Here is a 17,745-nt window from a genome sequence, read left to right on the forward strand (position 1 = left end):
GTAACGCTATGGTTTCACTAAATACTACATCTAATTAGATTAATAATTTTTCCACTTATTCTTGTCCTACATTATAGATGTCCAGATCCTTAATGTCTTGTTTCTGTCATGTGTCTCATACGGCATATGGAACGGTAAGTACAGGACAAGCGGGTTTTAAATCCATGCAGCATCTGACCACACAGGAAATTAAGTTCTGGTATTTGGAGTGGTACAACTAGCACCAATGAAGTGCAGGTACTCCCAAGTGGTGACCTAGAAATTCAGATTTTATAGTTCTGTAGCAGAAAAAAAATGGTTTGAGGATTTACAGATTAAAATATATCTTGAAACCAGTTTTAAAAAATAAGGGACACATTCTTTTCACACTTTATACATTTGAAAGTCATTTATGTGGCAAAATGTTAATGAAGGCATTAAATGGGTTTCTAACTAACTTATATATGTTCATGCCGATGTGTGTGTTGTCTATGTAATTTAAAGATGTATATTTTCAGTGAATTATTACAGAGAACACATTGAGACTTAAGCATAATTTGGTCAATGGTAAATACTAATTAAAACAAATTGAATATTGTGTTATTTTACTATTACTATACATAAATATTACAATCAGAAAAATATACATGGATTTGAAAAGGATTAAATAAATCAGGCAGTAAATAAATATAAAAGTGGCATTATGAAATGAGAGTCCTTTTCCTTAGTTTTTCAAAATAATTGTTTATATATTTATTGCCTAAATGATTTATTTCAATGCCAAAATCATTTATTTCAAAATTAAATTAATACATCTGAAAATAAATATGGCTTTGAAATAGATCCTGGAAAAAATAAATCACAGGTTGAATCCATAAATAATTATTGTGATTTTAAAAGGAAGTAATGGTAGTCCTATATATGTATGTGTTTATTGTTGGAATAACTGTTTATGGCTTTGAAATAAACAGATAAATGTAATGTAAACGTAATAATAGGAAAAGAAAAGCATCCTGAATGAAATAAAGTCTTCCTATGTATTGTATTTATTTGTTTAATATTGAAGTAATTAATTATGGCTTCAAAATAAATCAATTATCTGACAGTTAACATAAATAACTGCAATGCAGATGATGGAATTATGTAATAAAAAATAAGTGATTGATCATTTTTGAAATGAAAAAGCAAATTAGATTTATTTAAGATATTTGTTTCAGGATTTATTTCCTACCATTATTTCGTTGTTCATGTGTGTATTTACTTATTTATTATTGAGTAACATGTAATTGCATAACGACAGAAATCTGGTGTTTTTAAACAGACACTCTATTCGAGCTGTAGCAGAAAAGAAAAAAAGGTTTAGCCTCACTTCATATAACCGTGTTTGTGTCTAAAACACTCCTGCAGTCGTATTACATGTAACATTAGTGTAAATACTGTGGTTTCTCTGCCTTTCCCTCTGCGGCTGTCTGGATATTTGCGGAATATCGCTTTAACAGACTCCCCTCCCACAGGTCGCTAACAGATCCGCGCCCCCCATCTATCAGCGGCTAGTTTTACATCAACAATGAGTGTCTTCGCCGATATCAGAGACAAACACGGCAGTATTTCAATAAACAAAGTGAACATGTGTTGTATTTAGCTCCCTGTCCATGCAGCAGAGCAGCTCCTAAGTCAGACAGCAAATCCTGCCTCTGGTAAGCCTACGTTTTCTTGTCTAGCCTGTTTGGTAGGTAGGATGCTAGCTAGCTGTCCAGAGGCTCTGCGAGCTTAGGCCTCAATCTTGATATTTAATCAAGCATGGTCTTGGCGGACAGATTGGAGTCCGTCCCTCATTGTGTTGGCCCACGTTGTGTTCGCCATGTGCTCCATGTGGGAAACATACACGTCTCTGGGGACATTTTGGAGTCAGGAGAGAAGCTAAGGATGTACCTACTTAGCTAGCTGGTGGAGCGAAGCTTCCGCAAAACTTGCACTATATTAAGGAATGCTATGCTAGTGCAAACTTGTTTAACGTCAACCGTTGGCGATGAATATTTATGAGGGGGGACTTTTGGAGGTCTAATCTGATTAGTTTGGCATTTTAATAGTAGTGAAATCTTAAGGCTAAAGAGATGTTTGTGTGCTGTGTTTGTTTTGGCTCAGCGCACCTCTCGTTTTGTTGTCAGGTCTGTCTGATGCACTCATTGATTAAAACACAGCTTTGAAGAATGATTAGACACCATGCTTTTTTGTTTGACTTTCAAAATGCTCATTTTGTTTCATTTTGTATATCATAGTGAATACAGCATTTTCTAACAGACTTGTTAAAGTCAATACATGCAATAAATAATGTTACAAAATTATCTATTAAAGCTGGAAAATTCATAGCCAAAACCATCTGCACTAGATGGCCCCATTTTTTTGAGTCAGTTACTTGTTTGCATAATTTCTACATGTAAAATCAACAGATTTCTAAAAAAAAAATTAAAACAAACTAAATTATTACTAAATGCCTACAAAAGAAGTGAATTGTGAGATGATGAGAAGTCATCTTGTGCATAATGGAGACAAATACAGCAAGAGAACCATTACTAAATGACTTGGAATCAGCAAAACAACTATCAGTTACAAGAAAAGACAGTTCTGCAAAAGAGGAAGCAAAAAAGGGTGGTCTAATAATTATTTTCAATGCTGTTTATACAGTACCTGTATAATCTATCCTACTACAAAAGACCACAGACTGATTTAAACCATCTACACTCATTACCATCCATCCATTATCGCCACTGCTTTATCCTCATTAGGGTCAGGGGCGTTTGGAGTCTATCCTGATTTGGGACGAAGGCAGGGGACAGGTCGCCAGTCTGTCGCAGGGCCACACATACAGACAAACAATCACACTTGCACTCACACCTATGGGCAATTTAGAGTAATCAATTAACCTCAGCATATTTTTGGACTGTGGGAGGAAGCCGGAGTACCCGGAGAAAACCCGCGCATGCACAGGGAGAACATGCAAACTCCATGCAGAAAGATCCTGGGAAGGCCGGGACGCGAATCAGGAACCACTCATTGCCAAATTAATGTGACATATTTGTTGGATGTTTGACATCATTCCGCCTTTCATTGTGTCTCACTTGCTGCCTTGATGTAAACAGGTAAAAAGAAAAGGAGAGAAATCGTCAAACCAGACACGTAGCTGACAGAACTGAGCTGTGGGTGTGTCTGCGATGGCAGGTGGAAGGAGAGGGGCGAATCGCACCACGTACTGCAGACCTCCACTCAGCAGTGAGCCGGGCTCAGTCAGCAATGGCAACCACACGACCAGCTCGCCGGTCACAGGGGTGCGATCTCGTACGAGGTCAGTAAACTGCAGCCTGATGTTGGCCTCTAATGCGGGCTCCCTCATGATGAAAAGCTCTAAAATGTCTTCTTCTACGCTGCCTGTTGTGTCTGCAGGAACGGCTCGGGAACCTGCATGTCCAGCCCCCGCTAGCTGCTCAGACTGTGGTTCCTCTGAAGCACTGTAAGATCCCCGAGTTGTCTGTGGATCGGAACGTGTTGTTCGAGCTGCATCTTTTCTTCTGCCACCTCATTGCCCTCTTTGTCCACTATGTCAACATCTACAAGACGGTGTGGTGGTACCCGGCGTCACACCCTCCCTCACACACAGCACTCGTGAGTGGTCAAGTGTTCATGATCGTGTTTGTGGTTTCAGCGAATGCTTTAGTGACTACTTTATTTCTGCTCAAGTCAGCATTATTTAAACAGCGTTATATCACATTCATAAATTTGTTGCAAAGATCTTCACAGTTTGTGCAGATCGGAGACTTTCTATCTCTGTATCCTCAGTTCTAATAAGAGAAAATTGTGCAAACAACCCTTTAACAGGGAAACAAATAGAAACGAAAGAAATCCCTTTTCCCTTGAATAGACTCAAAGGCAGCAGATGTTGTTTGTACATAACAGAGCTACATAAAAAATGGACAGTATGAGCTGTGAGGATGACAAAAGTCTTCAGATTTGAAAAATGTGATTAAGGAAGACAAGCAATTACTTCTATATTGTGCATTTCTTCCTGGCAGTCGTAACTGTTACTAACAATGATGTGAGCAGTAATCCTAAATCCATGTCGTTATTTACAGAACTTTCACCTCATTGATTATAACATGCTGGTGTTCACAATCATCATACTGGCAAGAAGATTAATAGCAGCAATTGTTAAAGAGGTAAGAATTAAATTCTTGGCTTCAACCTTTTCAGAATTAAATTTTGTCTCATTGTGTATTAGATATAATAAACAAATCATAACCCTCTCTTGTGATGTGATTGTTATATCGGGTGACATTTTCCCCTTTTAGTCCAGTTTTACTGCTTTGTGTCTCCATCATAGCTCTTAGATCATGGTTGTGTGTTTAATAAAGGTGTCATGGAAAACTTGTATCCATATGTGTGACTATTCTGTCTTCTCTCTTGCAGGCATCGCAGAGTGGGAAACTCTCATTCCCTCACTCGATCTTTCTAGTGATGGCGCGGTTTGCGGTGCTGACGCTGACGGGCTGGAGCCTGTGCCGCTCCCTCATTTACCTCTTTAGAACCTACTCGGTCCTCAGCCTTCTCTTCCTCTGCTACCCGTAAGTATCCTCATCAAGAGCAAAGATGTTTGTGTTCACAATAACTACGAGGTCTGCTAAATGGATCTCAGGCTGATCTGCTGTTGTCTCTAAAATTTCCTCACTGAATAGCTGAAGGGCACTCAAAGTCTCCTTCTGATAATGCATTTCTTGACCTTTTTTTTGTTTTGTTTTAAACTCTGTGTTACACAACCCAAGCTACAGTGGGTCTTGCTGATATATTTGCTTTCATTGGTTCTCTACCATGCCACATGACTTAAAAACAGTTGTAATATAGATTAATTGGCATTCAAACGTTTGGGGTCACCCAGACAATTTCATGTTTTCCATGAAAACTCACACTTTTATTCATGTGCTAACATAGCTGCACAAGGGTTTTCTAATCATCAGTTAGCTTTTTAACAACATTAGCTAACACAATGTAGCATTAGAACACAGGAGTGATGGTTGTGGAAATGTTCCTCTGTTCTCCCATGTTCATATTCCATTAAAAATAATCAGTTTCCAGCTACAATAGTCATTTGCCACATTAACTATGGCTAGATTGGATTTCTGATTCATTTAATGTGTTCTTCATTGGAAAAAAAACTGCTTTTCATTGAAAATAAGACATTTCTACGTGACCCTAAACTTTTCAACGGTAGTGTATGTGGGTAACGCAAAGTGTTTGCTAACATAAAAGTATTCTGAACAAAGTTATATAATTTAATTAAAATGTTATTAAAGTTGCATTATAGGCAGTAGAAATATGATTATATTCAGGGCTACAATTTTTTTGAAAAAGGCAAAATAAATGAAAAATTGTGGTGATAAAGAGATGCCCCGTTACAAATCATATTCTCCAGATCTAAGGGACCATGCTTGTTTGGTACAGATCCCAGCAAAATTTTTGTCATTTGTTTCAATGGAGAGGAAATGCAAAAATTAGGTTTCCCACTATAAGAGGCACTGATTTCAATGTCCATCAATATTGGATTTTTTTCCTTTTTTTTCATGCAACGTCATCTCAACCAATATTTCAATGATGAAAGGGATTTTTCTTATCTTGTTTACGTGCTGTGTTTGGTCGTTGTTTTCTCCTGAACATTATGTTGAAGTGTTTCAGGTAAAGCCTTTATTAAATATTCATAACTTAATGCAGTTTGAAATTAAGCTTCAATCATGTACCACTTATTTCCTGTTTGACAGGATGTTTTGTTTGGACTGTACTGTTACCCACAGTCCCTGCATTTGCAGATATTTCCAACCTTTGGAAATCACCTAGCAAGGTTTTCACAGTCAAATTAGTGGCTATTTGTAACATAAAGCAAAAGTTGCTACAATTTAATAGTTTTTTCCTTTTAAGTTTACATTAGTGGTATTAGTGCCTTTGACCGCTGTCTTCTAATGCAAATCTAGAAACTTGCTCGCTTCAAGTTATTGGGCTCTCCTTTTTTCATTTGACTGAAATGCATCCAAAGTGGTGGTGATGTGGTTTTTGGCTTTGCAGCTAAATCCATGACGTTAATGTCGATAGATGCTCTTTAGGATGCAATCAATAGAGCATTAGAAATGAAGCACTCCCAGAAAAACAGTGATTGAAATATGACACTTGTGTTAGTTTCATCCAGCTGTTTCTATGCAGTTCAATGAAAGAGAAAATTACTGTAGTCAGCTCAAATGCTTGCATTCAGGGAGTTACGCAGTTTGCTGGTTGTGACAGGCCTAAATATAAAAGCATTCAGAACTGATAAGACTAAGGTCCATGACTCCAAACAGATAGATTTTGTTTACTGTTACTACTGCAGCAGTTGTAGTATCATGATCTACGCTGTGAATTCATCCAGTGACGGATGGATTGCATGGATTGCTTCAGGTCCATTTAAAGGTCACTGTTCCTGTTGCTTTCCACAGATTTGGGATGTATATTCCGTTCTTCCGGCTGAGCTGCGACTTCCGGCGAGCAGGTCCGCTCTCCCCCATCGCCAGCATCGGCTCCAAAGAGGTTGGCAGCGTGGGCCGGGGCCGGGACTACCTGACCGTGCTGAAGGAGACGTGGAAGCAGCACACCAGCCAGCTGTACGGCGTCCAGGCCATGCCCACTCACGCCTGCTGCCTCTCCCCAGACCTCATCCGCAAGGAGGTGGAGTACCTGAAGATGGACTTTAACTGGAGGATGAAGGAGGTGCTGGTCAGCTCGATGCTCAGCGCTTACTACGTGGCGTTTGTACCTGTCTGGTTTGTCAAGGTAAGAAAGTGTCTTTGAAGTCTTAATTGTGACCTCAATGAATCTTCTCATTCAACCGCCTGTGTTGTCCTTCAGAGCACCCAGTATGTGGATAAGCGGTGGTCTTGTGAGCTGTTCATCCTGGTGTCTGTCAGTACATCAGTCATCCTTATGAGGCACTTGTTGCCCCCTCGATACTGTGACCTGCTACACAAAGCTGCAGCTCACCTCGGCTGCTGGCAGAAAGTAGATCCTTCACTCTGCTCCAACGTCCTTCAGCACATGTACGTACTGCTCCTAGTCCATTGCTGGGCTTCAGACTAATGTTAATCAAATTTAAATCTCATTTGTGTATCTCTTCCCAAACAGATGGACTGAAGAGTACATGTGGCCACACGGAGTCCTCGTAAAACATAATAAGAACGTCTATAAAGCCATGGGCCACTATAATGTCGCAGTTCCATCAGATGTGTCCCATTATCGCTTTTATGTGAGTATCCCTGAAGGAACAGGCACCAGATATTTCACTGAGACTGTAAATATTAATGGCAGCTGTTTACACAGAGCTTATCTCCTCACTGACTGCATCCTGTTCCTGTTCCTCCACCAGTTTTTCTTCAACCAGCCTTTACGAATATTGAACATCCTCATCATCCTGGAAGGTGCCATGATATTCTACCAGCTGTACTCGTTGATATGCTCGGAAAAGTGGCATCAGATGATATCGCTGGCCCTGATTCTCTTCAGCAACTACTACGCCTTCTTCAAGCTCCTCAGAGACAGAATAGTCCTAGGAAAGGCGTACTCGTACTCGAACAGCTCATCGGACCAGAAAGTCAGTTAGATTTAACTTATTGTCGGGGTCACATTCACTTTGGAACAAAACAGACATGCCTAAGAGCCCTGTATTTTTTCTACAAACTGAGTTTTGTGTCACATTTTTGTTCTGATCCGCCATAATAAAAAGAAATATTTTTGTATTACTTTAAAGGTTGTTTTGGTGTTTTATTCATTTCTACAGTATGAGTCCACTCTGATTACACGAGACTAAATGTATAATTTGACCGATGTTCCAGATAGGTGGGCGCATGAATTTAATGTTGTTGAGAACTTTGTACAACAGAAGTACAAATAGAGCCTACAGTTCCCATCATGCAGTTCACCTGCATAAAATACATGTAGGAATGATTATGAACTATATTTAGTAGTTTAGTGAAAAATCCTTCTGAATTATTTCAGTTGGAGAAACAAAATCTGCAAAGGAAGCCAGCCAGTTGACTATCCAGGAAAATATGAACATTTTAATTTATTTATCACGACTTATTTGATAAATTACTTTGATTTTTTTTCAATATGGGAAAAATACAAGGATGTTCCAAATAGGAGATTTATACTGCAGGGAGTATTTGACAAACTGCATGTAGTTTTTGCGATACATCCTACTATATCTGTATCAAAACTACTTTTAATCATTACACATACGGGGCTAGACATTTTTCACAAAAGGAATTTTAGAATCGCAGGTTCCTTTTATCACACTAAAAAAAGAGCACTTAGAGACCAGATCCAGTTCTACACTTCAAAGGGAACATGATAAGCTCTTTATCTCCACGACCAGAAGTTTCAGCACAGTTTCCTGATTAGCTCCAGATGTTCATTTTTAAAGGTGTCTAAAGCACTAACAAACCGACACAAATACACACTAACCCTAAAAGTACAGTTGCAGTTCCCCTGTCTTATGAATATCTGTTGCTCTTGAGGCTGTTTCAAGCATGTGTTTTGAGAACTGTGAGCTGTTTTCTGTATTGATTGCTTCCAGCTGACCCCCAGCAGATTAGCAAGTCAAAGTTCATCCTTGTTTTTCTGTATAAAATCAGCTGAAACACTGATAGACTCTGTAGATAAAAGAAGTCATTATTCTAGCTTGTACTATGACCAGGGGTGTAAAGTAACTAAGTAGGTTTAGTCATGAGAGAACTTCATGTACGCTAGCAGACTACAGAGCATGAGAGAACAAGGTTGAGTCAAGTACGGTACCAGAGTGCAATTTTAAGGTGCTTGATACTTCCACTCGGATGTATTTCCTCGGCAAATATTGTACTTTCTACTCTACTGCACTTACTTGGAAGCTTTAGGTACTATTTATATTTAAGGTGAAGATTTTACACAATGGATAATATACCAATAAGCTTTTAAAATGCAAGCAATTGATAAAGAACCAGCGGTTTCCAATATTTTAGGCTTCTCACATGCTTATGGGTTAACAGCTTTAACAAAACATGCTTTTTCTCTATTAGATTCTCACATTGTTTCACTTTGTATTAATAAATATAAGGAATTCAAACTGGCTCCATCTGCAGCAGCTACAACTGTAGCATGCTGCTGACACACTGATGCTTTACTATCAATAATCATGTTGTACAGGAAATCATAGTGTAGCGGTCACTTTTACTTTAATACTTCCATTACATTTTTGCGGCTAATACTTACACCCCCTGTCAAAAGTTGTAGGACAGGTTTTGCTTTGTAGGGGTGGCATGGCTCAGTGGGTACAGTGGCCGTCTTGTAACTGGAAGGTTGCTGGTTCGATTCTTGGCCTGTCAAGGTGTCACTGAGTAAGACACCAAATCCTAATTGCACCTTGCATGGCAGCTTCTGCCCTGAATGGGTGAATGTGCCATATCATGTAAAAAGTGCTATATAAATTTAATTGCAATGGAGTGCTTCTTGACCTTTGTTCTACTGGTGCTTCAACTTCAGTAAACTGCAGATATTCACCTGCATTTTAAGGATAAGGGGCATTCCTTTGAGGACAGCAATGTACACAGTTTGAACACAGAGAACAGATGGTGTGAGAGAGAAGTGAAAGAAGTCATCTGTGTCAAGTTGGAACAGCCATCTCCACACCACTTATCAAGCACCTAAAATGCAGTGATTACATCTCTCCCCAGAAAGTTCCGCAATCATTAACATCTTGGCAGATTCACATCCTTTGTTGTGTAAACTGGCAACTCCATCACCAAGATTGCTGTCATTGTTGGGGGACCACCTGGTTTCACAGCAATTCACATTCAGTCAGTCAGAATTTAATCTTGGATGAGAGGTTCTATTCCAGTTGATTTCTACTGAAGCTTCTACAATCACTTTCTGAGAGTTTGGACAGTTCCCCGTCCTTACAGTTACCCTTAAACAGAAGAGTTATACCCTACTTTCTAGCTCTGTGCCACTAGGAAAGCTCCACCACTAATGAAACTGTCAGAGATTGTGACATTTGTAGATTTCAGTGAAAGGGTGCAATTGGGAAGAAAGATGGAGAACTTTGGCGTCACCATGTGGCCTGTTTGTGTCTGTCACCTAATGACAAACCCTCTGGGCTGTAATAGAGAATAAAAATATAAATATATATGTAGGATATTTGCAAAGCACCATCATCAGCTGACAGGCACCTTCAGCAGCATTCAGCTCTTTGTATGAGATTAAACAGTGTCGGTAACCTACAGAGCTGCTCCTCCTCCTGGCGCACGGCGCACAGGGCTGACTGGCTCTTTAAGAGGGATAAAGACGACAGCTCCACACGAGCCAAGCGCATCGATGCCGCGCTTTACATTTCATCAGTAATTTACAAACAGCTGCTGCAGGGATCCTTCAGCACCATCGTTACTTCTACATATTCATTCATGTGAAGTCAAACGTTGTGTATCTCTAGGAGGAGAAATGCGACGCCGCGTCCAGCCGCGTTGCTCTCTGGTGCGTAATTGATTCGGTAAGTCTTATTTGTGTCATCCACAGACGATAAATCTGTTTACACGGCTTCTGCCACACCGATTTCTACCAAAGCGGGCCTACAAACAGCTGTGTGCGTGTTGTTTTTAACACACACTTTCTACAGCGCTGATAGACTCATCAGAAATGCGGCTTCGGGGAATAAAGTTGCCATTGTGTGTTATTGTCGTGGCCATCTTTGGACTCTACTTTGACGAGAGGCTGCTGCAGTGTTCAGGAGATAACTGCTGTTCTAACTAGGATTCCATCTGTTTTATGGGATAAAGCCTTGTTCAGGCTCAGTGCTGAGATCATAATTGCCTTAATTTCCGTCTAACATAACAACAAGAAACCACCCAATAGGAATAAAGTACAGCCTACAACCGCTGCAGTGCAATAGAGTGCAGATCTTGGAACACTCTTGTGCATTTGTGAAACTTATTATATATTAGAAAATTGCTGCATTTTCTCCATTACGTTGTAATGTTTATTTTTTTCTTCTAAAAGACAAGGGTAATGCCTCCATCTCCTCTATCCTACCATGCACAAGTCTCAGAAAGAATGCACTGTATTGATTTTCTCATCCAGCCTTCTGTCTGGAAGTGATGGACATTACGTCTAATTGGATATCACACCGGACTCCTCTAAGGCTTTCTGCCATTTCTGTTATGCGAGACGAAAACAAACCTCATTGCAATGCAGCCTTTTTTCTTAATCGTTCATGTAATTGGTTTATTTGGTTAGAAAATGGACTCTACTCAGCAGTAATGCATCTTCCTCCACTTCACACTTATTCTCAAAGCTTTTTCCACTTTAGGGTTGGTCTAAAAATATCCATCAAGGCTACACTCTCAGGAAAGCAAAACCAGCAAATTGAGGCCATTAAGAAGTTCTGACTTCATTTAGGCAGGGGGGGTGAGTGGTAATTGTCACTTTTTATTAGATGTGGGAGCACTGTTGATGTCAGTGACGGATATGCTGCAGTAATTACCCAAAGGAGGCTGTTAAACTAATGAAAGCATCCCTGAATGTGCCGAGTGGAGGATCCTGGGCTGCAGTACTAATTTTGGCGCCGTCAGAATCCTCCACAGAGTCTTTCTCAAAAGGAGGGGAAGGCTGCTGGCTTTTAACTTCCTACCTTTGTTGTTTCAGGACGTCCTGTACACCAGCCAGGCCGTTGCCCCCCTCACCTTGAGTTGCCCAGAGAGCTCAGTTTTAGAGTTAAGAAAACAGAATACATAGAATAATGGAGGACAAACGCAAGAAGCGGAGCCCGAAGGTGTCTCTCCCCCAGCCCCCTCCTCCCCCCATCAACCCCCGCAAGCTCTCCGTCCTGCCTGCCAGCAAAAGTGCCACCTTCTCCCTCGGCCTGCCGCAGCCTCCCTCCCCCAAGAACAGAGGCAAGTATAAGAGATCCATCGGAGCGCCGGGGCAGCCCAAAGAGGTGTTCACAGCCGTCGTACCGCCACCAAAGACCACCAGGTTTGTATCTCCAGAAAATGGTGGCATCAAAACATCTACTGGATCTTGTATATTTGGGGGTTTATTTGTCGTTTTTGTGCATATAATGGCCAAACTAAGAAATCTGAGATCACATGAACCATATCAGAAAACTACCGGTTACTATAGTAGAAAGCATGTGTATGATTTCAAGCATCAGTCAGCAGAATTTGGTGTTAATCTGGTATTTAGCAACAAACTTACTCTGGGACATTTAGGAAACCACTTATGAAAACATAACTCCACAAGGCTGGTTGTATTTCCCCTTCAAGTGACAAATAAGATTATTTACTTAAAACTGTCACCATATGTCACCACAACAAACTACTCCTATGTGTTTTTTATCCGTCAGACCCCACAAGGAGAAGCCCAAGGCGCCCCAGCCAGCGGGGCCCAGTAAAGTAGTCCAGTCTTCCCCCCTGCAGCACTCCTTCCTTACAGATGTCTCCGATGTGAGAGAGATGGAGGGAGGCCTCCTCAACCTCCTCAATGACTTCCACTCAGGCAAACTACAGGCTTTCGGTAAGACAACCTTGATATGACAGGCCACCGAGGGAATATTCAGTAACAGGCTGCAAATAAAGACGCTTGAAAAAGTGGCTTTGTTACACGATTCAGACTGAAATCAAATAGCTGTGGTGCTATTTTTACACACCTGCTGCCATGGAGATACTTTTGACTTTGCTGAAAAAGCATTTACACTTTGTGCTGCAGAAAAGTCACACTGGTCTGCTTTAACTCGTCTTACTCCTAGGCAAAGTGTGCTCCTTTGAGCAGCTGGAACATGTGCGTGAGATGCAGGAGAAGCTGGCGCGACTGCACTTCAGCCTCGACAGCCATGTGGAGGAGCTTTCTGAGGACCAGAGGAAGTGTGTCTCTGACCACAACCTGGAACACCTGCTCTGTAATGTAAATGGCCACATTTACGTTGTTTTTTTACAGTATTATAAAACTTCACTTTCACTTGTTGCATGTTGAAATTACAAGAAATGAATTTGAACTGCACATCTATTCTGTTTCCGATGTTGTACCCACAACTAAAGGTAGGGCAGCAGTTTCTTAAAGGTCCCACTTGGTGAAAACCCATCCTTATTCCACTTGAGGAACAAATAGCTGCTTTGATCAAACTACTACCTGCTACTGGCAAGGTGTTTCATCCATAAACAGCATTTACCTCGCTGCCCGCCAGGTTTATTTCTTTTCTAGAGCTGCTTCTGCTAACTCTAAAATGTCTGCGCCATGAGCAAAACACACCAATTATTCTGCTGCTGGCTGCAAGAGTGAACCCAAGAGTCTTCATGCACTTCAAACATCTTGGGAACTGAAGTCCAAGTGGATTACTTTGATTATTAGTGGTTATTTTCAAATGTGGAAATTTTAAAGCTTAGGGACAGTCAAAAATGGTGGCAGCCTTAAGGGGGATTTGAAACCAATACACAAACAGGATGAGATGCTGTGCTTTAGTGCACCATAAACTCAGCCTGTTTTTAGCCAAATTCCCAATAAAATGCAAGTTAGAAACAATGATCGTGCTGTAAATTCAGCCATATTTCCATGTAAACTGATCATAAATAAGCAATAGAAGATTGACAGCCACTACCAACACTGGCAGAGCCTCTTTAGAACAGGACTAAAATCAGGAGTTATGCAGTCATGGTGAAATAAACCATCTTTGCCATATTTTGAGCAGAAAATGTTTAAAATTAAAAATTGCGGCCCTTTATAACTCTTGTGTCGTCCTGCGAGTCAAATTGACTGTTTTAAAGTTTGATAATGTGGGTGGAAAAATATTTTCACATTAAAAGTTCTGATGTCCTCATTTTCAACATTTTTGGGAAATTTTTGAACATTTTTGGTGGAAAAAAAGAAATGCAAACAAATGTTTCTTAAGAACATTGAGAGTGTTCTTAAATAAAATATTAGAAGCTTTACTGATATATATGTAATAACTTCAGATATTTTTAGGATTTTTTGGAAGATTTTTACTCAGTTTTTGAAAATATTTACAAGAAATTTCTTGCCATATTTGAGGGATCTTTTTAAATAAAACCTTTAAGGGGAACTTTTAAGGAATTATTTGAATTTTGCAATTTTTCAGAAATTTGAGGATTTATTTTTTTTTGCTGAATTTTTTTTTTCACGCAAGGAAACAATATTTTTAGTGCCCGTAAATGTAGACAACAGGAGGGTTAAAGTAGACTGATGAAGGTTTTCCAGACTCAAGCACGATGCTGTGAAGTAATAAAACTATTCACAGGGACACACTGTAAACAGATTGTTCTGATATTACTCATCACAAGCAATAGAAAAAAATCATACACTAGCATTAACATCTGCTTTGCTGAACTGCTGCGTTGTTTAAAAGTTAAATATTATCCAGCTCACAGAGTGATGTGCAGTCTAAGAATGCCTTGAAAGAGTTTCTATTGTTAGTGTGTTGTGTGGCTCCTAGTTACCCACACCCACCGCTGGTATGCTCACTGCGGGAAAGTTGCAGTGAAATGTGTGAGGGAGGTGAGAACAAGCCTTCAGCTCATTACAGATACTGCTGCCAGTAGTGCTTGCTAGCTGTAGCCACGATGGATAGTTGTGCCTCGGGAGCAGATGGGCTGTGAAGCGACTTTCCTGTGTATAGATGAAAAAGGAAGCTGACCACTTGCTTTTGTAAACACTGTAGTCAGATGATGGGACTTCAATTCAAATATTGACCTGACACACACAGGCTGTTATGTAATATGATCACATTTAGAGATTAGCGCCCTCTACTATCACATCGCTTTCTATTTTTGGCTGTCTGTTTTCAATACACCTCTCATCCGTTTGTTTCTGCAGCTGGAGGAGCTCAGCACCTCGATGTATCCTTTCCTTACTGAATGCCTGCTTATTTATGGGAATCACCGGGCAGTCCTCGGAGCGGACGCCGGATTCGCATGACCTTGTTTTCAGTTCAAAGTGTTTCCGTGTGAATCCTTAATGTGTCCGCGTCCAGACAAAAGCTCAACTTGGCTGAGAACCAGGACCTGCCCAAGACATCTGGTCCCTGACAGAGTGAGGCGTACGGGACGGCAACCGCGCACACTCATCTTCTCCCAACATCTAACAAGTCCGGGTTGCCATGGCATTGATCCAGCTGCCTTAGTAACAGAATGGAAAGATCCTCGGGAGGAGGGGCTATTTTTCCATTTGGTCAGTGAAGCTGAGGGAACAATACAGCGACAGGAAGCAGCAGAGCATTAAATGAACACTCAACCTAAATCAGAAACCCCTCATTCATAGCACAAAAAAAAAAAAAGAAAAGAAAAATGACTGCATGGAACGGGAATGCGAGAGGAACGTGTTTTTTGTTAGCTTGGAACAGTTTCTCGGCATCAGCGAACTTGGCTTCAGTTATTGGTTCTATCACTTCAGCAAATAACTGAATCCAGATGAGTGTCGTCATTGGCTCTCTGTTTTTCATGAGAAAAAAGCACATTTCATGAGATTTGAAGAATTTCTATTGTACTTTAGTTCATGTTATGCCGTCATTTTAGTAAGCCAAGGTATGACTTTTGCACCACATCCAAGTAGCAAACATATTTGACCCTTTTGACAACACCACTGTGGTTTAGCTCAGAAGTTTTTAGGGAGTTTTGCTATTATTCCGAATGCACTCCCTCATTTTTATACCTTTGCTAAAAGTTTGTAACTGGAAAACCGACTGGATTTGCTCAAAGCTGGGTGTTCCTTTCTTATAACTGTGCTTTTCGAAGGGACTATGTGAGGAGACCTAATGTACAAAAATGTATTTGATTATCTGCTATGTAAATTACAGATAAAGCAGTTTGATTATGTGCAGTTCAGCTACTGTTTGTTGACAGGATTGCCTTGAGGATTTTTTGAACAAGGGCCCAGCAGCATCAACCCTCCAAGCACAAGCTAACCCACCCTGCTACTGAAATGCTGTAAAATGGCCTACTGTCTCATGTAGGTCACACAGGGAGTCCAGTCTGACACAGGAGGACATTCAGTTGTCTCTCGTGACACTGTGTTGGACAGCGCTTGCACAGTGAAGTGCAGCTGGCAGAAATCTCTGTACAGTGCTATTTCAAAATGGCAGCTACTTTCATAGTTAAAGGTTTACAGAGAAAGGTTATGATTTGTATTTTATTGAGTTTCAAAACCTGGCAGCAGTGTGCGAACTACAGGGGAGTCAAGGAGAATGTGGCTTCTATGAACAATACATGAGCTTTTTCTGAAATTTTAGAGGCTTTACAATATTGGCAATATGCTATTTATGCCATGCATTTCTATTTTTCCATATCTTCATCATCACGGATCAGGCATAAAATCAGGTTGTTATTAATGTGTGGTTCCTGCATGAGATTATTCATCACTAATTCACTTTAGTAAAGATACCAGCAATGCATGCTGATCTTGTTAGCGTCATTGAAGCATGGTAGTGCGATATAATAAACTGAACTTAAACCCAACAAAAATATAAACGCAACACTTTTGTTTTTTCTCCCATTTTTTATGAGATGAACTCAAAGATGTAAAACTTTTTCCACAAACACAATATCACCATTTCTCTCAAATATTGTTCACAAATCTGTCTAAATCTGTGACAGTGAGCACTTCTCCTTTGCTGAGATAATCCATCCCACCTCACAGGTGTGCCATATCAAGATGCTGATTAGACACCATGATTAGTGCACAGGTGTGCCTTAGACTGCCCACAATAAAAGGCCACTCTGAAAGGTGCAGTTTTATCACACAGCAAATCATGGTGTCTAATCAGCATCTTGATATGGCACACCTGTGAGGTGGGATGGATTATCTCAGCAAAGGAGAAGTGCTCACTATCACAGATTTAGACAGATTTGTGAACAATATTTAAGAGAAATGGTGATATTGTGTATGTGGAAAAAGTTTTAGATCTTTAAGTTTGTCTCATAAAAATGGGAGCAAAACCAAAAGTGTTGCGGTTATATTTTTGTTGAGTGTACTTCAACCCAAAGATCAGAGAAAAAAAAAGTTTTTGACACCAGCTGCCATAAAACCAAGCAGACAAACAAACCTAACCACTGTGCTGCAGATAGCATGCAGCAGCAGCTACATGTAATAGGTTCAGATGTTATAGCTGAAAATGTGAAAAAAGTGAGCTCCCCAATAGCCATGATGTAGTTCTCACACTGTGTGGCAGAGAACCTTGGCCATCATTTTTAATCCCTGTCAAGCCAATTACAGCGATATGAGTTTTCAACCTGAAACATCAAAGCATTGCAAAGTATTGGTGTGTCTTTTTTTTTTTTTTACTGCTTGCTAAGCCTACCTCTTTTTCAAAGCCTTGGAATATGTAAAAGATTTCTGTCTGGTTGCTCCATCAAAGAGCCTTTTCAGTCAGCTATTTCCTATTATTTTAACATAAAGAGGGGTCATCAACAGAAGGCTAGCCACCATTAGCTTTACAGACATGTCATATGAATTAAGAACATTTAAAATAAAAAACACTTGTAAAAGATCTCATGTATTCAGGAAATGCGCCCATTAATAAAGGTGAATTATGTAAACTAAAAGATTATACTGTGTTTTTCTTTGCTACAATTTAATTCATCTTTCAACTTGAAATATATATTTTTAAAAATCAAAAACTGACAATAGATATCAGTAGGTGCAGTTAACATTCCTCCATCCCATTTCCAA

At 40.0% G+C, this 17,745-nt stretch overlaps 2 protein-coding genes across 3 annotated transcripts; both read left to right on the plus strand.

Moving 5' to 3' along the window:
* The first annotated feature begins 1,500 nt into the window (after positions 1 to 1,500).
* tmem39b (transmembrane protein 39B) lies at positions 1,501 to 7,791 on the plus strand. Its single transcript, XM_022195523.2, is given in 10 exon segments — positions 1,501 to 1,676; positions 3,120 to 3,322; positions 3,421 to 3,443; positions 3,446 to 3,639; positions 4,107 to 4,190; positions 4,441 to 4,595; positions 6,489 to 6,822; positions 6,898 to 7,085; positions 7,171 to 7,291; positions 7,412 to 7,791. Coding segments are annotated over 9 exon segments (1,464 nt in total). The 5' UTR covers positions 1,501 to 1,676; positions 3,120 to 3,191; the 3' UTR covers positions 7,646 to 7,791.
* Positions 7,792 to 10,258: 2,467 nt separating this feature from the next.
* On the plus strand, positions 10,259 to 17,618 carry ccdc28b (coiled-coil domain containing 28B). 2 transcript variants are annotated; one of them, XM_051951506.1, is made up of 6 exons: positions 10,259 to 10,548; positions 11,716 to 12,045; positions 12,416 to 12,585; positions 12,818 to 12,972; positions 14,896 to 14,918; positions 15,053 to 17,618. In XM_051951506.1, exons 2-6 carry the CDS (start codon positions 11,810 to 11,812, stop codon positions 15,105 to 15,107), a joined length of 639 nt encoding a protein of 212 aa, XP_051807466.1. In that variant the 5' UTR covers positions 10,259 to 10,548; positions 11,716 to 11,809; the 3' UTR covers positions 15,108 to 17,618. The 2 variants fall into 2 exon arrangements, with proteins under 2 accessions (XP_051807466.1, XP_051807464.1); XM_051951504.1 differs by having other exon boundaries at positions 10,260 to 10,564.
* Positions 17,619 to 17,745: the final 127 nt, after the last annotated feature.

This window comes from Acanthochromis polyacanthus, chromosome 1, assembly GCF_021347895.1.
Source record: "Acanthochromis polyacanthus isolate Apoly-LR-REF ecotype Palm Island chromosome 1, KAUST_Apoly_ChrSc, whole genome shotgun sequence".
Lineage (NCBI taxonomy): Eukaryota > Metazoa > Chordata > Actinopteri > Pomacentridae > Acanthochromis > Acanthochromis polyacanthus.